The 24,242-nt window shown below is 44.3% G+C and overlaps 2 protein-coding genes and 1 pseudogene across 2 annotated transcripts; all 3 read left to right on the top strand.

Annotated features, from left to right (window-relative positions):
• Positions 1-1,155: 1,155 nt before the first annotated feature.
• Positions 1,156-9,712, top strand: LOC129328680 (zinc finger protein 436-like; annotated as a pseudogene).
• A 4,450-nt stretch (positions 9,713-14,162) lies between these two features.
• Positions 14,163-20,781, top strand: LOC129328743 (zinc finger and SCAN domain-containing protein 12-like). The gene is made up of 5 exons (XM_054978011.1): positions 14,163-14,243; positions 16,042-16,962; positions 18,070-18,190; positions 18,847-19,219; positions 20,703-20,781. The coding sequence occupies exons 2-4, from the start codon at positions 16,213-16,215 to the stop codon at positions 19,149-19,151; spliced, it is 1,176 nt and encodes a 391-aa protein (XP_054833986.1). The 5' UTR covers positions 14,163-14,243; positions 16,042-16,212; the 3' UTR covers positions 19,152-19,219; positions 20,703-20,781.
• Positions 20,708-22,563, top strand: LOC129328750 (oocyte zinc finger protein XlCOF19-like). The gene has a single exon (XM_054978029.1). It carries the CDS (start codon positions 20,807-20,809, stop codon positions 21,554-21,556), a length of 750 nt encoding a protein of 249 aa, XP_054834004.1. The 5' UTR covers positions 20,708-20,806; the 3' UTR covers positions 21,557-22,563.
• The last annotated feature ends 1,679 nt before the right edge of the window (positions 22,564-24,242 follow it).

Here is a 24,242-nt window from a genome sequence, read left to right as displayed (position 1 = left end):
AACCACAGTGCAAAAATACTGTTATATGCTTGAAACCAGTTAAGGGCCGTTTCCAGACGGCCCCCCGCCTCGCGAAACGTCGCGCGTCGTCGCGCGTCGTTGCGCAGAAAACGCGAAATATCGCGTTTTCTCGCGCGAGTTTTGCGCGACGTCGCGCAAAACTCGCGCGAGAAAACGCGATATTTCGCGTTTTCTGCGCAACGACGCGCGACGACGCGCGACGTTTCGCGAGGCGGGGGGCCGTCTGGAAACGGCCCATGTTAGCTGTAGCTGCCTAGTTGGTGAACAACTGTTAATGCACACCTACTTGGCCAACTCTTTAGAGTGTAGACATTTTAAAAAGAATACTTAACAGAGTAATATGATACAACAGGAAGGGTGGGCAGTCCTGTGCTTCATCTGCCACCAGTTTTGGTGGGGCTCAGCCCCTCCTCCCGAAATTTACACGTATAGATCTCCCACAATTACAGCTGATCTCCAGAATAAAGAGGTTAGAAAGGGTGGACCTCTCTCCTAGTTGTGCAGTTCTTGTTTAAAAGGGGGCTTAAGGATTAACAAACCAAAATTTTATTGCAGCAGAAACATTTGTAGACGAACCATTTCATCAGATTCCACGGAGCCAACTTCCTTTTGCATTTAGTGGCCTTTCAGCCACTACTGATTTACAACTGGTTTCTCATTATAACACACACAGAGACCTTGCGCCTTTGATGAAGTACACAAAAGTGTATGCTAGAGTATAAAAATATTACTCTTTAAGGTGACACTAGACTCCAATTTGCTTTTGCAGCATCAACAACAAAAAACACACCCACGGCCACGTCTCTAGAACTCAAGGCAACTCCTCTTGCATTTGTAGAGGATCGTCGGGAATAGAGGAAACTAGAATCGCCAGAAGTCTTGGCAAAGGCAATTCAAAGCGACCGACTAGCCGCTGCTCTTTTTTTTTGACGAATGCCCAAGAGTCGAGAGGAGGGAGCTGCGACTTTAGAAACCGGGTCAGCAGGGAGGGGGGAGCGCCCGTTGCGGAGAGGCGTCTGCGCGCACCGAGCGCTGTTGGCCGCTCTGCAGGGAGAAACAGAGCTGAGATTCCTAGAAGGAAAGGAGACCCACATTTTGCAGGCGGAGGGAAGCCCCTTCCTTCCTTCCTTCCCCCCGGAAACTGGCTTCTTTCGAATGTCGTTTTCCCGGGACTGGCTGCTCTGGGGGCGCGTGTGGATCGCGGGGTGAGTGGAGGGCTCTGCGCATCTGGAGGGAAGCGTCAAAGCGGGCTTGGGGGGAGCCCCTCGTTGGAAAGGAGGCAGGCCGGATCAGACAGATCGCTGGAAACGCCACCCTCCGATCTGACTGGAAGACCCTTCCCCCTTAATGGGTGCAAATACTGGCAGTTGTTTCCTAGGGGGGAGCCGCTCCGCAGCTGGGCTCAGGACTGTCTTCATGGCAGTTTCTCTGCTTTCCGGAAGAGGAAAGCAAATCCAGGCAATGCCTTTGGATTAGGGCCAACCAAAACGACACAAAACGTTTTGCCGGCTTTCCATCGGAACCCGTCAAGCAGACACGCGAAGGAGGGATGCTGGTGTGAGATGCTGACAGGGTTAGATCGCGGTAGGCGTCAGATGCCAGCATCTGCGTTCAGGGGAAAGGCATGGGGTTGTTTTGGTGGCTCAGAAGGGGTGGCCACTTTTGAGCAGTAGCTGGATTTGGGGATGGTTCCAAAAAAGGGCATTTCCTCCCCTTCAGAAAGCAGAGGCTGGAGTCTCTCAATCCATGCCCTTAGGAAGGGCTCAAAACCCACATTTCTTTATTTCACTTTTTTTGTTTGGTTTGAGGATTGGAGCCTGGGTTTCCTAGATCCTAGTCCATCACTCTGGCCACTGCGCCACATTGGCTCTTTCTGCTGTTAAAAGGTAGGCACCACAAATCAGTCATCAAATGAGAACACTGAGTGCACATGGGCTGTCCCACAGAACCGCTGGCTCCAGCACAGCTCCTACCCTGGGGGTGCATCTGATCAGAGGCCCAACGCTTTGTCTTTCCCCTGGATTGGTTCTTTACTTGAGGCATTTGGCTTGCTTAATTTCATCGTGACTTGAACAATTAAAGAACCTTTGATTCAACTTGACACTTCTTTATTTGCCCATGCTCTGAGCTGGTGCTTCCCAAATTCTAGGTGACAGGATTTTTTAAGTGTGGAAGAGGGTTTGAAATCTGTGCAGAATCTTGTCTGCTTCACCTCCTTGCATGATATGTTTCCTGTTACTCATTAGTGACTGAGGTATACACACTGCATAGTTTGGACAAAAATATGGCTCTCTAGAAGACTGCTTGCCTCAAAACCATTCTGAGCATTTGTATTAAAATGTGTTTTTAAAACATATATTCAAAATGTGAATTGATACTTACGTACAGTATGCATATGTCCAATATTGTCAAAAATAAATGGTTGCAGCTTTACCAGAGGTTGCATGTTGATCTGTATTCATTCTCTGTACCGTTTCTGCCAGGCAAAATCTCAGCATCCCTGTTTACATCACTGGCTTTAATCAAGAGATTTCGGTTCAATGGCACCATTTTGTGATATCCTAGAAGAATGAAATTAGAGGAACGAAACTCTACAGGCTGCATACATGGCGTGACATTAGAGAGAACTGGAAAAAGACCTTCATGAGTGCCCAGACTCTGTAGGCTGCAAATCCCCAATGGACTTAGAGGAAGTAAAATTCTCAAAATCATGCTGCCCACCAGTAGTGGAGGATCCTTCCGAACAGCGCCACATCAAGTGAAAGAGGAACCGCACGAGGGTTTGGCAGAGCACTGGGAAACACGATGGCAAGAGTTCCTAAGGATGGTGGAGTCCCCTCGTTCAAGATGGGACATTTCACAAGAGAAACCCTCTCCTTGGGAAGACACTAAGAGTTTTCTGGCCTCTTTCGAGCAAGTGGCTGAAGCCTGCCAGTGGCCCAGAGAACAATGGGTGACCATACTCTTGCCGGCCCTCAGTGGAGGACCCAAGCAAGCATTTCTTGGCCTGGATGCCAGAGACAAAGAGGATTATGGGAAGGTGAAGGCGGCCATCTTGAGAGAAGACATCCTCAGCAGGGAGAAGCAGCGTCAACACTTCAGGTGTTTCCACTACCAAGAGGCCGAAGGGCCAAGAGGGGCTTACAGCCGACTCCAGGAACTTTGCCATCGATGGCTAACAGTGGAGAGGCACTCAAAGGAGCAGATCCTGGAACTGCTGATCCTAGAGCAGTTCCTGACCATCCTGCCTCCAGAGATCCAGAGCTGGGTGAGGGAAAGCGGTCCAGACACCTGCTCTCAGGCAGTGTCCCTGGCTGAAGATTTCCTGCTGAAACAGCAGGGGACCCAAAGACGGGGAAAGCAGGTGAGACCACATTGTCAAGATTGGTTTTCAATAATTCTGAAACTATTTTGATCCTCTTTCTCTCTTACCTTACTTCTGTCGATCCCCTTCCTAGCCTTCTACTTCACTCTGAAAAGGCCTTTCTCTGGTATAGCAGGTGGCCTTTCAGGAGATGACGAAGCAGTCCTCTGAGGGACACAAAGCTCCATGTGACATCGAGCAGAAGCAGCCAGGTGGAGAGACCAAGATGGAAGAGGACAGGGGTGCCAGCCTGTTTGGTAAGCAAAGATGCCTGGCTCCTGAGGGATGGATACACTGAAGTGTATCACCTTGGGTCTGCAGTTCCTTCTTTGCCTTCAGGGAGCTCAGGCTCTGCACCATCTTAGCTGTCGATGTTTTAAGGGAAAGTCTGTGTGTGAAGAGAGAAGGGTCCTAGTGGTTCCGAAATGTTCCCGCTGTTGTATCTTCAGCCTCACCAGAGCTGGGTGGAATCCAATGAGCTGCAAGCACATGATATCAGACCTTGGGACTGTAGTTGAAAGCTCAGTGAAAAATGTTAACTCAGTGATGTGGCAGCAGTGAAAAAGGCAAACTCTATGCTGGGAAATATTGGGAAAGGGATTGAAAATAAAACAGCCAACGGTATAATGCCCTTGTATTGTGTGGCCTCATTTGGAATACAGTGTGCAGTTCTGGTCATCATATCTTAAAAAGCACATTGCAGAGCAGGAAAAAGTACAGAAGATGATTAAGGGGCCTGGAGCACTTTTCTCATAAGGAAAGTCTGAAAAGTCTGGGAGTTTTCAGTTTAGAAAAAAGAGGACTAAGGGGGGACATGATAGAGGTCTATAAAATGATATATGGGGTAGAGAGGATGGACAGAAAGAACTTTTTCTCCCCCTCCGATAATACTAGAACTTGAGGTCATGCAATGAAGCTGATGGGCAGTTGATTCAGCACAGACAAAAGGAAATAGTTATTTACACATCAAGCGATTCAAATGTGGAATTTGCTGTCAGAGGATGTAGCGATAGCCACAGGCATAGACAGCTTTAAAAGGGGATTGGACAGATTCATGGAGGAGAGGTCTATCGGTAGCTATTAGCCATGGTAACTAAAAGGAACGTCCACATTTGGAGGCAATAAACCTCTGAATGCCAGTGCCAGTGCTCAGCATCAGGGGAAGGCCTCAGCCTTTTCGTTGGCCCTCCATAATAACTGGTTGGGCACTTTGTGAAGGAGAATGCTGGACTGGATGGGCCACTGGTCTGATCCAGCAGGGCTTTCCTGACGTTCTTATGAGAGGCGGGAAGCATGGCACCCTTCTGAAAGGCAGCAAAAGTGTGTGTGTGGGGGGGGCAGTCTGTTGGGACTCATGACTCACCTCAGGGTTTGGACACATGGGGTGAAGATCTCTGGTAGAGATTAGCTTGGCATGTTTGTCTTGTTTTGTTCCTTTATGGTCTTTCTTTTGCAGCCAGCATGTTTGAGAGCATTCAGTGACATCACAGTAGTCCACAAAATGACCCCATCTCACAAGTTTTAGACTGATATTGGACTGATGTTTGCTTATTTACATAAGAGAATTCTTGTTCATTTTTAAACATTATTTGGAACAATATAATGAGAATAAGATATTTTGAGTTTTTCTTTTGTTTGAAGTTAGTATTCTCATGAATCTTACATATAGCTCAATGCCCTTTGGCTGGATGTACCTTCTTCCCCCACAGAGCTCAATTCCCGCAAAGTTTCTGAGGCATGTACATTCTGTTTTTCCCTTGCTGTCTTTGCAATTGTCTTTATACCTTGCTTGTCCACTTCCATTTTTCTCTAGTCTAGGGAATGATGTTTGGAATTCTCTCATTATTTTTCTAGTAACTCAAGGGTGGCTGACTATCAATGATGGGGGGAAAGAACAGCCCGAAGGTTCAGAACTAACAGCATCAAACAGGATATCAGCTTGGAAAGAAGAGAATGTTTCTCAGTGTTGTGAGCAGGAAAACATCTCAACAAATGAAACCACTGTTCAGGCACGAATTGACACCGGTAAGAAACAAAATACCTACATGTGGAAAGATGTAGTCAGAACTCAGCTTGAAAGGAGAAAAAATAACACAACTGTCTGGTTTTGGCGAATACTTTTCATTGGGAGCAATCCTAAGTGGGTCTGTGCGGAAGTAAGTCCTATTTTATACAGTGGGGATTATTTCCACAAAAGCATTCTTAGTGCTTCAGATGGTGTGGCTTAAAGTTTAGCATGAGAACTCATACTGAGGAACCACCATATAAAGTGCTGTTGTGGGAAGACATTCTCACACAGTTTGACTCTTAACACACAGTAGAGAATTCACATCGGTGAGAGGTTTTATGAGATGGGCTGTGGAAAGTTCTTCATCTACAAACTAGTTCTGCAAAGTAGGGGAAGTTTCAGAATAAACTAAATCTTCTTTGCTTTTGACAAAATGCAAACTTTGGAGAAATGAATTTGACTGAATGGATTGGGCATATATCATCTGAGATATTATTTCAGAGGAAAATAAGACACCAAGTGATGCCATCTGTCCATCCCATAGCTTCTTTAGTGCTGCTGCGTCTTCTGAATATGTTGGTGAAGGGTAGACCAGCACAAGTGGAATTTATTGGGAGTTGTCCTGTTCCTCTTTATCACTTAAGTACAGATGCTTGGTGGTTTGAGGCATATCCCTGCCACAGCCATTTTGGGTGCAAGGATTTACAATTACAATCTGCCTTCCATTATTTGTCTGCAAAGACATCCACATACTGATGCAGTCTCAGAACTGATGGTTTTGTTATGTATCTCTCTCAGAGACAGACTGAAATTGCTCAAGAATACTTTTAGTGAGAATTATTAGACATAACTGGTCTTTTCATTTCTTCCAAAGGACTTGCAGCTCCCAAACCTGATCCCCTCTCCTCATTTGCTGCTGGTATGGAGGAAGGGCAAAGGTCAGCAGGTGTGTGCTTGGGTCCCTTTTACACGTGAAAACTGTAGGGATCCCTCAGTAAGGTTATGTTGTTGCCTCAAGTTCTATTATCCCCAGTCAGTCTTCTTTAGCACTGAGATCCCCTGATTGTTGTTACAGTGACGAAGATCCCCTGGTTTTTCTTACACTAAGAAACAACCCCTTCATGCTAATGATAGTCAAATTTTGAGGGAAACAATTCTGCTATTCTGGACTTTAAGAGGCTTCATATAATAGAGGTGATATGTGGCAGCCATTTTCTGGTTGGCTCAGCCTTCTGAAGCAGCCATTTTGTGGCTGTGCCCTCCATCCTGTTTCAGAATTCCAAAGGTGGCCACAGGCTTAAAGGAGCTGGGTACTCTTGCTCTATAGTAACTGGAGTCAGTAGTAACAGCTCAAGAATTAGTAACATTTGAAGTTAAAAAAATGTTGCTGGAAAGATAAGAGACCAAGAGATTCACTCTGTAGAACAGCCTGGAGAATTAGGAGAAAATGAGTATGCACACACAATGTATAGAAGGGATGGATTTTGTTTCTCTAATGGGCACTTACCAAATTTCTCTCTTTATTCTAGTAGGTTGTAGATGGGAGAGTGAAAATGAGGGGGTGCCATGTGGGGTACCCTCAGAACAAGCCACATATGCCATCTGGGATCAAGATGGACCAAGGAGCCAGGAGGAAAACCACATGGAGAAGAGGAAAGAGAAATCCCTTCCTTGTCACGTTGGAGACTTCCATGAAATCTCAGTCCAGCAAATGGAAAAGGGAGAGCACTGTCTTGACACTCAGTGGAGAATTCACACAGATTTTACAGAATGTGGGATGATCAGCATAGGAGAGAAACCGTATCAGTGCTTGGAATGTGGAAAGAGCTTCAGCCGTAGTGCAACGCTTAGGTCCCATCAGCGAATTCACACAGGGGAAAAACCTTATGAATGCTTCGATTGTGGAAAGAGTTTGTGTGACAAATCAAGCCTTATTCAACATCAACGAATCCACACAGGGGAAAAACCATATAAATGCCTGGAATGTGGAAAGAGCTTCATTCAGAGTTCAAAGTTAACTAGACACCGAAGGATGCACACAGGAGAGAAAGTGCATAGTTGTTCATACTGCGGCAAGAGTTTCAGTGATAAATCAAGCCTTATTCAGCATCAACGGATCCACACGGGAAAAACCATATGAATGTCTGGAATGTGGGAAAAGCTTCAATCAGAGGGCAAACTTTACTAGACATCGACGAATGCACACAGGGGAGAAAACATATAGCTGCTCGGACTGTGGGAAGAACTTGTGTGATAAATCAAGTCTTGTCCAACACCGAAGAATCCACACAGGTGAGAAACCATTTAAATGCTCAGATTGTGGGAAGAGCTTCAATAAGAGCACAAACTTTGTCAGACATCTCCGAATCCACACAGGGGAGAAACCTCATAGCTGCTCCTACTGTGGGAAGAGTTTCTATGATAAAGCAAGTCTTATACAGCATCAAAGAGTCCACACAGGGGAGAAACCATTTAAATGTTCAGAATGTGGAAAGAGGTTCAGTCACAGGGGAAGCCTTCGTGCACATCAAAGACTCCATACAGGGGAGAGGCCTTATACGTGCTCAGAATGTAACAAGAGTTTTTTTGCTCTGTCCAGCCTTCTGAAACATAAGATAGTTCATGCAGGAGAGGAACTCTATAAATGCACAGAATGTGGAAAGAACTTCAGTCAGAATGTGCTCCTCAGTTCAGATCAAACACATCCAGACAAGGAGTTGTATAAATGCTCAGACTGTAGCAAGACTTTTTGTGATCAGTCAGTTCTGGTTAAATCTGAGAGAATGAACTTTGAAGAAACAGTTTAAATGCTTGGAATGTGGAATCTTCAGAGCATAAACTTCACATCAAGTGATGTGTTGGGTTGGGGAAGGTCCAACTTCCCCATGAACTTTCTTATACATTTACCACCAAGGCATCCAAGTGTTTTAAGAGCAAAGGCAGTAAATGGTTTGGTGGCAACATAAAAACCAATGCATTGTGGCATAAACAATTGTGGGTTAGAGATGATGTCATCAGATACATATATTTTAGCCTCGTTTTCAGTGCTTGTATTTTCTTCATGGGGCTGTCTGCCTAGTGACTCGTGTATCATTTTATTTGCATGAATTTACCAAATGGTTTTAATGATTGGGAGAGTAAAAGAAAATCTGCACAGATGCTTGTCATGTACAATCTAACAAGCTCTGGGCATGGTGCAGGGGTCACTGTGTGTGTGTGTGTGGGGGGGGGTAGTTATGAATTTCCTGCATTGTTCAGGGGGTTGGACTAGATGAACCTGAAGGTTCCTTCCAACATAATGAGTCTATGATTCTAAGGTTTGAGTATGTGTATTTGTACATCATTATATAGTGGCTTTGATTAGCTACAACCCATCATTATATAGTGGGTTGTATCAAAGGGGCCATAGCTTCGAAATCACAGGAGGTCATAGCCCCTCTCTATACTGCCTTGGTCAGGCCACACCTGGAGTATTGTGTGCAGTTCTGGAGGCCTCACTTCAAAAAGGATGTGGACAAAATCGAGAGGGTCCAGAGGAGAGCGACGAGGATGATCAGGGGTCTGGAGACTGAGCCCTACGAGGAAAGGCTGAGGGCCTGGGAATGTTTAGTTTGGAGAAGAGGAGGTTGAGGGGGGACATGATTGCTCTCTTTAAATATTTGAAAGGCTGTCATTTGGAGGAGGGCAAGGAGCTGTTCCAGTTGGCAGCAGAGGGTAGGACGCGAAGCAATGGGCTAAAACTACATGCACAAAGGTACCGGCTGGATATTAGGAAAAACTTTTTCATGGTCAGAGTAGTTCAAAAGTGGAATCAGCTGCCTAGTGAGGTGGTGAGCTCCCCCTCACTGGCAGTTTTCAAGAAGAGGCTGGATGAATACTTGTCAGAGATGCTTTAGGCTGATCCTGCACTGGGCAGGGGGTTGGACTAGATGGTCTGTATGGCCCTCCCAACTCTATGATTCTATGATTATTCTAGGATGAAAAAAAATCGTGTTCGTGAGATGCTGCTCACTCTCAAACATATTCCACAGCATTCCCCTAGGAATAATCACAGCCTCCACCTTTTTAGACTGCAGGGGATTCTTGCAACACAAAAGCTGCAAAAATGCTCCAATTGGGTCAAAGTTCATATTGTGAATTGACCCTATAATTAGCCATTTGAGAAGCTATACTGGTGAAGAAAACTAAAGAGAACAAGACCACCTAGGGCAGATACAGAATGAGGGGCAGAGGAATTGTGTATTTACACCATTATTTCGGATCCCTTACTCAAGCTATGCTGAAAGTATGCATGCAGACATTTTACCTTTAATAAATTCTTAACTGTTTGGAATGCTGGTAGTTGTTCTCTGTACCCCATAGACTTCCACCATTCAAACATGCCATTTAAAAGGCCCCAAGGAGGGGAAAAGAGGCTGTCAGTTGCTACATTGCTAATTCCCCAGGAGCGTACAAGGGCAGTAAGCTGTCTCCGTGGTAACCATATGCTGGGTAGCAGGAAACAAGACACTAGGAAGAGCCTTAGAACAGCTGAAGGGGAGCTGAGAACACTGGTCTTCTCGGCAAATAATTCCTAAAATGGCCAATGGGTGCCAGAGGTACTAAAAGAGCAAGAGAAAACCCTTCTGAGGCTGTTGCTGGGTGGAGACTCTGGTGACAGCATGGTGCCTAGATACCTCGAAAGGCCAAATGGAGCATTGATTATGCTTATTGGAGTAATGCTCTAGAGAAAACAGCAGTTATCACCTAAAGTGTTACAAAATCTAGGACTCCTAACTTTAATTTGTGATGAGTTATGCTTACCATGAATGGATAGTCAGACAGACAGGCACATCTTTTTATTATTATAGACAAGAAATGTGTCTCCTCTCTCCACTCACAATATTTAATGGTAGTCTGAGTATTGGATGTGCAGCTCTGCCTAGGGTTTCCATCCTCCAGCTGGGGTCTGGATATCTCCCAGAAGTAAAACTGATCTCTAGACATCAGTTCCCCTGGATAAAATGATTTATTTGAAAGGTACACTATGGCATTATACCCCCCCTCCCCAAACCCCACCCACACTAGGCTGCCTCCACTCCTGGATCTCCAGGAAGTTCCAACCCACAGTTGGCAACCCTACTGCCTCCTGGCAAAAGAGTTGCAGCAATACCTGATGAGTAGAGATGTTTCATTGCTTAAAGAGGGAAATGGCTCTAGCTACCCTCTAGCTCCTCTGTTAGACTGTCACACCTAAAGGGACAAAGACTAGGAGAGACAAAAGGCTGGGTAGTGTTTTCTTCCTTTGGAGTCAGGAAGATTATTAATGACATTGTATCTCACATTGTATCTCACATTGTATCACACCAGTATGGTATAGTAGTTAGAATGTAGTGCTAGGATCTGGAAAACTCAGGTTCGAATCCCTGCTCTGACATGGAAATTCATTGGGTAACCTTGGGCCAGTCTCAACCTAATCTGCCTCACTGGATTGTAAGGATAAAATGGAGGAGAGGAAAACGATGTAAGGTGCTTTAGGTACCCATTGTGGGGAAGGCAGTATATAAATAAAGTAAAATAGAGAAACATCATTCTCTCAGTAATAATCATAGCTGCTGCCTTATTAGATTACAACCGAACAGATGTGGAAAACCACCCGGGGAATGATAAGGCAAAGAACAATATTCCAAGTTTTTATCGTGTCAATGTTAAAAAATCTTATGCATTTATCATAAAGTAAATATTGAATGTTTTAAATTCCTTTCCTGAGGAAGTTGGGAGATGAAATCTGGCATTGCAGCTGGCCCCCAGCGTGGGCTGTATTTGTTGGAGGATCTCTGATTGGAATCACCTGTGGACATAAAAAGAAGAAAAAGACATGTGAACTGTTATATGACAGTAAGGATTGAACATCGGACTTACCTGATTTACTGATTCGGAGAGTATATCCTGTTTCCTTTGAATGTACGGAATGGGAGAGAGTTGTCCTTTGTAATAGGAATATTGTTAAGCTATATATTTGAAACATTCAATATTTACTTTATGATAAATGCATAAGATTTTTGAACATTGACACGGTAAAAATTTGGAGTATTGTTCTTTGCCTTATCATTCCCGGGTGGTTTTCCACTTCTGTTCGGTTGTATGTTACCAGAAATTGCCCCATTTGTGTATTATTAGATTACAAGGCATTCTCATGTGACACAAAAGCTACAAAAATCCTCCAATTGGAACAGAAGTAGTTCATATTGTGAATTGGGCATATAATTTCCCAACTGGGAAGACATGGTCATGGAAAAAAATTGAAAAGAGAGACTGAGGAAAGAATGTCAAGGAAGTTTATTTTGTTTCTCCATCAAGTTGAAATGTAATTTGTGATAGGAGCTATTGCAGCTTTTCAGGCCCATTTTTATTTTGGTAAAAATTCAGATTTTTTTTTTAAAAGCCAACTACAGGTAGCATACTGTGTTCTGCTTTCTACTTTTCTCTAAATTTTCATTATGATCTTGGTTACCTTCAGTCACACAGTGAAGATCCTTGTGCTGTGATGGGAGGTGTTGCCAAAGCAACATTTTTTAAAAATCTGCACAACCAATCAGATCTTCAGTAATTAGTCAGTTGCTGGACAAAAACCAGTAATTAGTCACTTGCTGGGTCCCAGGAACATTGTCAGTGAGTGAGTGCCATGGTGCCCACAGGCAGCATGTCGGGATGTCTGGATTAGAGTATTGGACTAGGGTATGAGACACCCCGGTCTGAAACCTCACTCTGCTTTGAAAGCTTGGGCTAGTCACGTATGTTCAGCCTAACCTACATTGCAGAGTAGTTGTTGTGAGGATAAAAATAAAGAGAAGAGAACAGTTTTAAGTTTGGGTCCCCATTGAGTAGAAAAACAGGGAACAAAATAAATAAATGATGTTTACAAAAAGTTTTTTTTCAGGAAAAGAATAGACTTCACTTCAGTCAATGTTACTGGACAGATGGAGAAGCCAGACATTTCAGAGACAGACCTTTAAAAAAATACCTTTGAAAAGGAGGACATCTGGCCACCTACTTACAAAACAAGAACTCTGGCATTCTATTTCTACAAAACAATAAAGTTTTAACGTGTGTGTGTGTGTGAGTGAGTGAGTGAGTGAGTGAGTGAGTGCGTGCGTGCGTGCGTGCGTGCGTGAGTGAGTGAGTGAGAGAGAGAGAGAGAGAGAGAGAGAGGGAGAGAGAACAACAGTGCTTGGGTGCCTTGAGAAGCGCTCTTTTCCCTTCCAAAAGTAGGGCCTTTCCATACAGCACATTTGAACAAACAAGGTGGAGATTTATACCCAGATCACCAAAGTCTTATTCCTAATGGTTACATTATGCTAACTCTTTACAGAAAAAGACAGTGCTAGGGGGGAACAGCTAGCGATAATTCGCCTTCTTCCTCCTAATGGAGCTCTACATTCCTGAGGCTAATAATTCACAGATACTAAAATACTTGGGCTTTAAAGGATCAAGAAATTTCTGGTAGTTTTGAGGCATGCCCTGATCCCCCACCCCCATTTATTTATTTATTTATAGTCAGCCTTTCTCGCTGAGACTCGAGGCAGATTACACAGTGTAGGTCAATGAGAACAACAGCTGGGACATTCAGTAAACAATATAATAGGGCATAGAGATCTGATACAGAGCTGGAAATGATGCTGACACAAAACATAAACAGATTGACATGACATGTTACATGTCATGGAACTATCCAGTAGGAGCATGGTTACAACAACAGACAGTAGAAAAGAACAAGAGTCCTGTAACACCTATAAGACTAACAAAATTTGTGGTAGCGTATGAGGTTTCATGAGTCACAGCTCGCTTCCTCAGAAGTATCTAAAGAACCATTCTCTTATAGCATGCTCTCATTTAACTGTGTAAAAAAGCCCTCCTGAACAATTCACTTTTTCTGAATTATATGCATAGTTTGTGGATGGCCAGAAGAATGGGAGCTTTTCTGACCTCTTCAGGCAGGCCGTTCCATAAGGTGGGGGCCGCTACAGAGAATGCACACGTACAGGCAGTTGACATTGAATTTTCTCATTGGAGGGTAGCATCTGTAGAAGGCCCAGATGAGCAAAGCTATTGGGGCAGGGCATAAGAAAGGCAGTCCTGTGATAAGGTTGCCAGGTCCAGTTTGGGAAATTCCTGGAGATTTGGGCGATGGAGCCTGGAGAGGGCAGGGTTTGGGGAGGGAAAGGGCCTCATTTTCTTCAGGGGAACTGGTCTCAGTTGGAATGCCGGGAGATCTCCAACTATCATCTGGAGGCTGGCAAGCAACCCTATGTAGACATAGAGAGTCAAAGCCGTGAAGGGCTTTGTATGTGATAGCTAGCCAAAATCTTGACTTTAGCCTGGTAACTGATGGGTAACCAATAGAGTGACTGCGGAATGGGACTAATATGCGTGCTCTGCATAGCTACTAATAATAATCAAGCTGTGGCATTCTGCACCAACTGGAGAGTTCCAGTCGACTTCAAGGTAAGACCTATGTAGAGAGTATTACAGTAGTCTAGTCTTGATATTACCATTAGCATGCCCATATACATGCAGATTATTGACAACAGCAATATTGGAGTAATCCAGTCTTTCTAATTTGCTAAACCTGCAATGGTTGAGGAATCTCAAGACCTGGTTCAGTGCTTGGATGCCACAAGCAAACCTTTCCCCAGGAATTCTAATTCAAAAGCGATCAAAAGGGTTAAAGTGAGAGAGATCCGCGCCTCCTAGAAAGGTCATTCGGAACAGAGGGGCGTGTTGAAACTGTTGAGGCTGATTTTCCTGTTTGTGGGGAAAGGTTGGTGCTGCAGTTTTTGCAAGAAGCAGAGGAAGGGAGCATGCGTGCTTGTGAGTTGCCCAGGGGATGCAGTCCCCCAGAGGGTGGGGGAGTAGATAGACGGAGCACGGAGGGGTGGAAGGAAGGAGGGAGACCCCCAGCTTCTTAAGCTGCCCCCGACCTTGCAAAGTGGACGAATCTAGTCCGAGCAGGTTCCTTCCCGTCAGTGTTTTCCACACCCGGGAAAGTATTCCTCCCTGGCATTTCTTGTTCAAAGATATAATATTGTTCCTGAATGAGGTGGTTTGGGGGTGTTACAGTCTAAGGGGGTGGGGGAGACACGAACACACACACTAACACAAACGCATCCCAGTCTCGGAGAGAGGCTGTTCGCACTTCGTCCCAGGGCTGAGTTGCATGCCTCGTGGAGCAGTCTAAACAACAGCCGGCAAGTCGGCCGGGAGAGTTAAGAATGGAACCTCCAGGGACATGAGCAGGGTATCCTTTGTTGCTTTGGTTAAGGTGACAGTGCCTGAAGAGTACTAGTTTGGGACGGATCTCAGTGGTAGAGCAACTTGTTCATGTGGAGAGAACAGTCCTTTGACTTATCTGGCTTTAAAAGGCTCCAAACCACTGGGCTTAGGAAAGAGTTCCTTAAACACTCAAACGGTGGCTGACAGAATATTTATTATATTGATATATTTACAGTTATACCTTGCCTCTTTCCCCAGTGGAGACCCAAGATGGTTTCCGTCATTCTCCTCCATTTTCTCTTCACAACAGCCCTGTGAAGTAGGTTAAGGCTGACTGGCCCCAGGTCACCCAGCAAGCTTCTATGGCAAGACTGGGGATTCAAACTTCAGTCTCCCAGATTCTAGGCTGTGACTCTAACCACTACAGAACACTGGATCTGGGATACATGCCCCCAAAAAGGAAAGCTGAAGGGGGGGGGGGCGTCCCAAGATTTACCAACTCCAGAGGTCCATCTGTGTTAAGTACTGTAAAAAAGGAACCTTATGGGACCATAAAAACTAGCTGATTTATTATGGCGAGAAACCCACTTCAGTAGATGCTTGAAGTGAAACCTCTGCCTATGGAAATACTTGCTGGGGAATGAAAAATGTTAGCCTGTGCTATCACAAGTGACAGCCCTTGTGACATGGTTGCTATGCTCATATACTTTTGAGTTTTGCACAGAAATGTCACACCCCTGTATTTCATGGCCTTCAGCCCTGCAAGTTCACATATTTTTATCCTGCTTCTGACTAGGGAGTCACCAATGGCTGGTAGCCATAGATGGGCCTCCTTCATGAATCTGTCCAATCCCTTTTTAAATCTATGTCTGGGGCCATCACTGCATCATTGGGCAGCCAAGTCCGCATTTTAATCACCCATTGTGTAAAGAAGTATTTCCTTTTGTCCATCCTGAGTCTACTGCCCGTCTTTTCAGAGATGCAGATTGTTTGCACTTTCTCAAGCCACCAGGATTGTTTAATTAAACAAGTCAAGGTTGATGGGTAACCAGATAACATAGCCCTGACCCAGGTTGGACATATTTAGTGAGGAACCTCGAATTATGAGAGTTTTGTAGTATAGCTGTGACCTAGCATATAAAAGATTTGTTTCCTTGTATAATGATTCTGTGTTGAGTTTTCAGCAGCCTTTCATAAGAGGGTGATAAAGATCACAATCAATCCGTGATTTCATTTTTTATTTTTATAACCCTCTTATTATACAGTAAAGTTATGCATTTACAGAAGAATATGATTTCCTTTGCAAAAATTAATTCAAGGCTGCATATACAGATTAAAGTATGGAGTTACGACCAGGCAATTACATTTATTTATTTTATATTTACTGCCCTTGCAGGGATTGCTACATTGTGTTCATTGTCTCTCCTTCTGGTTTCCGTGTCTTTCCTCCAATGTTCTGTGTGCCGGTCTCCATCACCGTCAGGGGTTCCAGAGTTGTCTAGAGTCTGACATTATCTTTGTGAGATCATCCACGTGAAAAGCACACACACACACACACACCAGTCCTATGCAAAGGGAGGCCTTGGAAGTACCAGGAAAAGTAACTTACAGGCCCAGCACGTCTCTGGAAGGAGACAGGAACCCCATTGAAGCAATGTTGTGTGAAAGTAATATAGCATCCCTCAGCAGAGTATCTCCACATCAAGTGAAGGAAGAACCAGAAGAAGTTTTGGCTGTGAGATGGGAAGCCCAATGGCAGGAGTTCCTCAAGACCACGGAGTCTCCTCACTCAAGCTGGGCAAGCCCACAACTGCCAGAGAAGCCCACCCCATGGGACAATGCCGAGGCTTTTCTGGCCTCCTTTGAGCAAGTGGCCGTAGCCTGTCAGTGGCCCAGAGAGGAGTGGGCGTCCCGACTCCTGCCAGCTCTAAGTGGAGAAGTTGAGCAGGCCTTCTTCAGCTTGGATGCCAGAGATAGAGAGGACTTTGAGAAGGTGAAGGCGGCCATTTTGCAAGGATATGCCCTCTGCAGAGAGAAGCTGCGTCAACGCTTCTGGCATTTCAGTTACCGGGAGACTGAGGGGCCGCGGGGGACTTACGGCTGTCTCCAGGAGCTCTGTCGGCGGTGGCTGAAAGTCGAGAGGCACTCCAAGGAGCAGATCTTGGAACTGCTGGTCCTGGAGCGGTTCCTGACCATTCTCCCACCGGAAATGCAGAGTTGGGTCAGACAATGTGGTCCGGAGACCTGCTCCCAAGCGGTGGCCCTGGCTGAGGATTTCCTGCTGAGGCAGCTCCAGGCTAAGACACAGGAAAAACAGGTGGGACCATTTTTGCTCCCTTTTTCATGGGTGCTGGTGGTTGGAATATTATATGCCCTAAGCAATGTACACCTATTTCCATCTCCTGTGCTGCTAACAGGCAGATCCTACTCAAGAAGGCCTCAGACTGGACCTGTTCCCCAAGACCACCAAAAGAGTAAGAATTCTCTAATTTCCTCCCTTGCGAGAGGGAGAGAAGGTCAGCCCTCATCTCCTATGTAACTTGTGTAACATGAACACACCTTAAAAAGTGAAGCCGCCTTATAGCGCATTAGAGCCTTGGTCCCTCAAGGTCAATATTGTCTACTGAGGTTGGCAGCCGCTCTCCAGGGTCTCGGGTTAGAGGCCTTTGACATTGTCTGTTACCTGAGATCCTTTTCACTAGAGATGCCAAGGATTGAACCTGGAACCTTCTGCATGCTGACCAGAGGCTTTTCCACTGAGCTACATTCCCTTTCACTTGTGTGTGTATGTAAAGGGATCGCCTTTATGCTCTTCCCTGTCTGTGTTGAGTATTTGTGAGAAGGGGGGGGGGTAATAAAAAAGTAAATACATATTTTTCCGTCTTGCATGGCTGAAAAGCTCCTCATCCCCAACCTAGTCCTACCAACTGAAAGAGGCAGCAGGGAAAGCTTCTGCATACCCTTGTTTGGGGAATTGATCTCTCTTTCGTGAACTTTCTCAAGGCTAGGGGGAAACGCTTTCAGAAAGTTTTTGCATGATCAGTTGCATGAGAACTAGGCTGATGAGGTTTTTTTTAAAAAATCTGCTTTCAAAGGAAGGTTCCAAAATATTGTATATATTAAAGAAATCCAGTCGTGATGGGGTCTTTGATTCCTTTTGGTGCTGTCATTATTTTTTAAAAATCCACTAGTTGACAGCATATTTAAGATCTGTTGCTTAAGGATTGTCCATTAATCACCTTGAGCTCTTGGGACAGGCAGGGAATAAGTATTTTTCAATGAAAATATTATAAATATATTTCCCTCCCCTGTAGGGTAATGAGGCTGCTAAGCTCAGTGCGGGGGATGGAGCCCTGCCCTCTTCCTCCTTCCCCCTCCCATTGTTGTCCCTGTGCCCTGAAAGGGTCCCTCTCTGCTATTGCAGGTGTCCTTGGAGGAGGCATCTGGGAGTGTCTCTGAGGCAGGCCAGGATCCGTCTGAGACTGAGCAGACAGAGCTCTCAGTGGGCATCAAGGAAGAGGAGGGCGGAGAGGCCAACCTGCTGGGTAAGAAGGACTTGTAATTCCTTCCTAGGAAGATCTCGGACATGATGCCTGCTCTTTGGGGCTTCTCGGTTCTTAGTGTATACAACAACTGTGATGCTCGAAAAAAAAAGGGTTAGACAGGGGGGAAAGAAGTCCACAAACTCTGTAGGTTATTCTAGGTAGGTTTCTACCTAGGTTTCTCTGTAGGTTTCTACATGAGTATTTTGATCCACTTTGGCTGTCTTACAACAGCTCTTTTTTAAGGAGCAGCAACATGGCATCATCCTCTGTCCTTTATCTGTGTTTCCCCCCAGGTTGCTGTGTTCTTTCCTAAACTTGGTTTGGTATATTTTTTGGAAAGACTGCAGTTAAAGCACCTTTGGACTGTATGTGGCTGGGAGGATGCACATTTTCGCTGGTCCCACCAAATTGGTGCCATTTTCCTTACTTCAGTCTCTGCAGCCTCGATTCCCCCCCTCCCACTACCACTCACCAGAAGGCTTTTTTTATTAAGGGGGGGAAATGTAACAGCCGGATCACTGTATCATAATGATCTGTTTTAATGTATTATCGCTTTTTAAAAGGAAGTATGTAGTCATTTTCATTACTGTGTTATAAGGGGAAAGGTGCACCCTCTAATCCAGAGATTGTTTAGGATTCTCTCGTTATTTTCCCAGAAGCCAGAGGTTGGATGACCATTGATGAAGGGAAGAAATATGTGGCAGAAGATTCCAAACCAGCAGAATCAGGTGGAATGTCAATATGCAAAGTAGAAAAGAATGTTTCTCAAAGTCTTGAGCAGGAAAATGTTCCTGTTCTTTGTGGGGACATCTACAAGATCCTCTTTGAAACCACAGTCGAGACAGGAGTTGACGTTGGTAAGAAATGTAATGGTGAAGCATGTCAAATCTCTTCAGGATGCATGGAAATTATTGAAATCCACAGTAATGGAAGCCCAGTAAGAAAATATCCTGTAGATTAGGAGCGCTGTCGCCAAATCTAAGACGAGGCCAGCATGGTTATTGAGGAAAGTCCAGCAAACGCCAAAAGGTAAGAAGCAGAGATCTTGTTCAAATGAGGTGACCAAGAAGGAACTCGGGTTCTGGCAACACAGATATTGTTTGGGTGAGGGAGCATATTGCTAAAAACATTAAGGCAGAAAGTCGGAATTTATTTAAAAACACCAGAATTAGGAGACAGGCAGGGGAGGTTGTGAGATCAAATGAGGACAAGCCATCCCTGAAGACTATGGCATTTGGACCACTGTGGGAGGATCCTGGGAGGGGGGCATAGCTCAATGGTAGAGGATCTGCTTGGCATGCGGAAGGTCCCAGGTTAAGTCACTGGCACCTCCAGTTGAAAGGATCTTGGGTAATAGGTGATGTGGAAGTCCTCTAACCTGAGACCCTGGAGAGCAGCTGCCAGTCAGAGTAGACAAGACTGACCTTGGTGGACCGATGGTCTGATTCAGTATGAGGCAGCTTCATGTGTGTAAGGGGAGAGCTACCTTATAGCCACTGACTTTTCTAAAGAAAGGGGGAATCTTGGAGAGGTTGAGATGGCTTGATGGTCAAGGCAACATTCTGGGTTTCCCTTGGTGATCTGGGTCAAGGACACGTGGAGCCACGAGAATTCAAGTAGTCCCTTCATAAAGTGGGAGTGAAGCCTTTGTATCTGTTGAAAAACATATGTATGGCATAGATGAGTTTAGCAATAACAGAGACCAACAAGGTGAAAACATCGGAAAATTAAACATGGAACAGTGACTTAATTTTAATTCTTCCCTTCTGCCGGGTTCCAATGAGATTAACCTTTGAATGTTCTGTGCCCTGGAAAAATTTCTTCTCCCACACGAGCCTCCTCAAGACTTAAGATGGGTTATAGAGGCCCTGCTTCAATTTTCATATCATAGTGAGGGCAGATTGGCTCTTGCATGTGGCCAAGGTTCATTTGGGAGAGAAAACTGGCAAAATAAACAAAACCCACGCACATTAATTTTTAAATTTATTTTCATTTGTAGTGCATCTTTCTTACAGGGATCCAAGGGGGATTACAAGTACAATAGAACTATTCAGTCAGTCCTTTAGCTGTCCTTAAGCTGGTTACAAAATATGATCACATTTGAATGATAACAATATTTTAATCTTAACAGCAAAGATTCTTAGTAAAAAAATGTAATAAAGTGGTGTTGGGCTTGAAGAACTGGAAGGAAGTGAGGTGGAAACATTATCTCTAATACAGGTCACCTCCCAAGCTGATCTTGTACACTGCAGCTGTGCTTGCTCTACTCAGATTTTCTGAAAAGGGGATGTCAATGATGGCAGGCTTGGGCTTAGTCATACAGTCCCTGCTCATTATTTTCAGTAATTAAATAATACATGTTTGATACTGTTCAATAGAGTCTTCTGTGGCACATCTGGTTGGTTCTGCCCCTCTGCTTGTTCTTTGGAAGTAGTGTGGAAAAAGAATTAATTTTTTCCTACTCATCATTTTGTAGCATTTGATTGTAATTTTTCATTCTCTGTCTCTGAAGGTGATGAGCGACCGAATGAGAATAAAGTAGAAATACATGAGTCTTCCAAAAGAGCTGGGTGTGAAGTATTGAAAGAGAACCTTCACAGTCCAAGTGGATTAAAAATGCAGCTGGCGAACTACATTGAAATGGAGAGAAATTTCTCTCTTGCTTCTCGGGGTGTGGAGTATATCGAAGCCCCAAACAAACAAGAAACCCAGACAGAAAAGAAAAGGAACAAGTGCCTTGATGCTCACTGGCGAATCAACACAGAGGAGAAACCAAATAAAAGCTTGAAATTTGGGAAGAACTTCAGCCAGAATAGAAATGTTACAAAACACCAGAGACTTCACAGAGGGGAGGTGCCATATAAGTGCTTGGAGTGTGGAAAGAGCTTCAACTATAGGGGAAGCCTCACTTCCCATCAGAGAATCCACAAGGGAGAGAAGCTTTACACTTGTTCAAACTGTAACAAGAGCTTTATTCGTAAATCCATCCTTAACCTGCATTTGAGAATGCACACAGGGCAGAAACCATACAGCTGCTCTGACTGTGGCATGACCCTGAGTGCTCAGTCGAGCCTCGTCAGACATCAGAGAATCCATACCAGAGAAAAACCCTATCATTGTTCAGAATGCGGAAAGAGCTTTGGCCAGAGTTCAGACCTCATTAGACACCAGAGAACCCACACTGGGGACAAGCCATACAAATGCTTTGAGTGTGGAAAGAGCTTCAGTCGCAGCACAGGGCTTACTTCGCATCAGAGAACCCACACCGGGGAGAGGCCATACCAATGCTCGGACTGTGGCAAGGGCTTTTGCGAAAAATCAAATCTGATTCAGCATCAGAGGACTCACATGGGAGAAGTGGTGTAAAATACTGCAAGTGAGGAGAGCGCAGCTGTTACCAACAAATATCTAATTGCCCATCAAAGAATTTGCATGCACCAAAGGTCATGTATAAAATGTTTGGTGTGTGGAAAAGGACTTCTGTAAGAACAGAACTCCTACTTCACATAAGAGAATTCACATGGGACAAACTCTACAGCTGAACTCTTTCCTAGACCCAGAATAATTACAGATGCTCTTTTTTATTTTTTGTATTAGAAACATATACCTCTCCCCTCAATCAGATACAACACAGAAGTAACAGTAAAATGCATACTGTGGATAATGGATTTGGTGACAAATATATCTTATGCTCAATGTTTACAGATGTTTTAAGACAAAAGAGCTGATTGTCTCAATGATCAGGTGGACTTCTAGCAATCTTGCTTCCTCATACTTCCAGATGTACAGCTCTGCTGTATATGGGAGCAAATCCCACTAAACTTTCTGTGCAGCTGTTGTTTTGTTAGATATTCTTACCTGAAGTGAAACCACAGCAGCATACACTGCCACCCACCTGGAACACCACACAGGCCACAGCAGAAACCTCTGAGATAAAACTTTTGGGATAAATTTTGAGTTTAGAGGGGGAAGACAAATAAGGAGAGGGAAAGAACACATGATAGAGGTTTATAAAATTTTGCAGTATGGAGGAAGTAGGGAAAGAGGACCCCCCCCCAGAACATCAGAACTTGGGGGGCATCCACTACAGTGAATGGTCTGTAGGTTCAGAATAAACAAATATATAGGTTGTGTGAGTTCCCCATAATTATCCTGTCACAGGATGTATTGATGGTTTTTAGAGGAACTCAGACAAATTGGAGGGAGAGGTCCATCAATGGGTGTTTAAATGGAGTCTCCATGTACAGAAGCAGTGTACCTGTGAATGTTTCTCACTGATGGAAAACAGTCAGCTGTGCTTGTTGGCCTTCCGAGGGCATTTGGATGTATGTATGGGGGTGGGGGAGAGTAGGGGGGAACACAACCTCATATGCTATTTTTTGTATATCCATCTGTTAAGATGTCGTTCTGGGACACAATTTTTAAAAAATACACTTCATGTTTATATGGTTTTGTTTGAGGAATAAACACCTTAGACTAACTTCATGCCTCTTCACAGATGGTACAGTGATATTCTTGATTATACATAGCTGTTGAACAAGGGCGTCCATCTTTCTTTGTGCATCAAGGAAAATCATCCCATTATCACAGCAGGCATTGTATAAACAATGGCATTAGAAAGGGTTTTGCAAAGGATATGTTAGTTATATGATGATGAGGGGGCTGTCTCTTGTAATTCCTCTTCCTTATGTGATGGTCTCTAAAAGCCCAAAAGACTCCACATTTGCACTTGGCTTATTTCTTAGTTGCTTACTTAATATTTTGAGGGCAGAGGGTTTTTTTTTTTTTTGCTTTCCTCATGTTGACAGCTGTGTAAACATTTTCCCCATCAGAACTAACAAAATGCTCTTTGCATATTCCGATGTGGTTTAGTTGATGTGCCTGAGAACTAGTAACTTAAAATCATCTACTGCAAGTATGTCTGCTAGTTGTTTTGCGGCAATTGGAGTTTGAACACCCAGGTTCCCTGCTCAAAGTCTAATTAGTTCTAGATTCAGTTAAAGTAAAAGGGCTGAAGGTACTCCCAAAAAACTAGACGCCATACCCTTTAAAAGCACACTCATGCCAATAATAGTAATAATAATGTGCCATCAAGTCACAGCCAAGTCATGGCAACCTCAGAACTATGGAGCTTTTAAGACACAAGACAAGCAGAGTTGATTTGCCATTGGCTTCCTCTGCATAGAAACCCCCAATCTTCCTTGGTGGTCTCCCATCCAATTTCTGACCAGGACTGACCCTGCTTAGGTTCTAAGCTCTGATGAGATCGGGCTAAGCTATCAGTCAATTGTAAAATATATACTTCGGTTTTGAGTAAAGGAGAAAAATTGCTTTTTTAAAAAACAGGAAATTTCCCAACTGCTTTGAACAAGACCTTTCCTCTTAACCCCCCTCAGTGAAAAATTGGATCATGTCCTTACCATCTCTCACCTCGACTATTGAGACTTCTCCTGATGTCTGACCCTTGGCTTCAGAATGGGGCAACCAAGCCAGAGGCAATTGCCTTGGCCCACAGATTATGGTGGTTACAATATTCCATCCCAGCTTCTGGCCAGTTAGCTTTTGTTGCCTGCACCCAGGAGCTACTGTATTTACTCAAAAGGAAGGCAACTCTGAATGTTAGATGACTCCCTTAAAAAGTGTTATACACCACTGGACGTAACTGCAACTTGTATATAAATGTAAGGGACTAGTCTTGCATTGGAGTAAATATGGTAATCCTTTATTACCTGTTCACTCCCAAATCTCTTTAAAAACAGCACAGCAGGCTGTAGATACAGGTTCCCAACTCTGGTGAGATTTCTCAAGAGTTTTAACTGACATATTTGTGATTAACCCAAACACTGCCTCTGAGCATGAGCAGAGTGCCTTGCCATCCCCACTGATAACAGTTGTGTGATACTTTTTTACTAGGATCAACAAAAAAGAGAAAAAAAGATGTTTTAGGATCTAGAAAAGCCTGCACTCTGCAACTGGTAGCCTAGCATTCTTCGCAGGGTTGTTGTGAAGATAAAATAGAAGAGGGGAGGATGTACAGCTTTGGATCCCTACT

This window comes from Eublepharis macularius, chromosome 4, assembly GCF_028583425.1.
Source record: "Eublepharis macularius isolate TG4126 chromosome 4, MPM_Emac_v1.0, whole genome shotgun sequence".
In the NCBI taxonomy this organism is placed as follows: domain Eukaryota; kingdom Metazoa; phylum Chordata; class Lepidosauria; order Squamata; family Eublepharidae; genus Eublepharis; species Eublepharis macularius.
Note: the sequence above shows the minus strand (reverse complement) of the source record. Positions and strands in the feature narration are given on the sequence as shown.

Coding starts and splice junctions, on each gene's coding strand:
- LOC129328750 (XM_054978029.1), top strand. CDS start 20,807: ATGCAGCTGGCGAACTACATTGAAATGGAGAGAAATTTCTCTCTTGCT.
- LOC129328743 (XM_054978011.1), top strand. CDS start 16,213: ATGCAAAGGGAGGCCTTGGAAGTACCAGGAAAAGTAACTTACAGGCCC. Junction 16,963..18,069: donor CTAAGACACAGGAAAAACAG/GTGGGACCATTT, acceptor CTGCTATTGCAG/GTGTCCTTGGAGGAGGCATC. Junction 18,191..18,846: donor CGGAGAGGCCAACCTGCTGG/GTAAGAAGGACT, acceptor TTATTTTCCCAG/AAGCCAGAGGTTGGATGACC.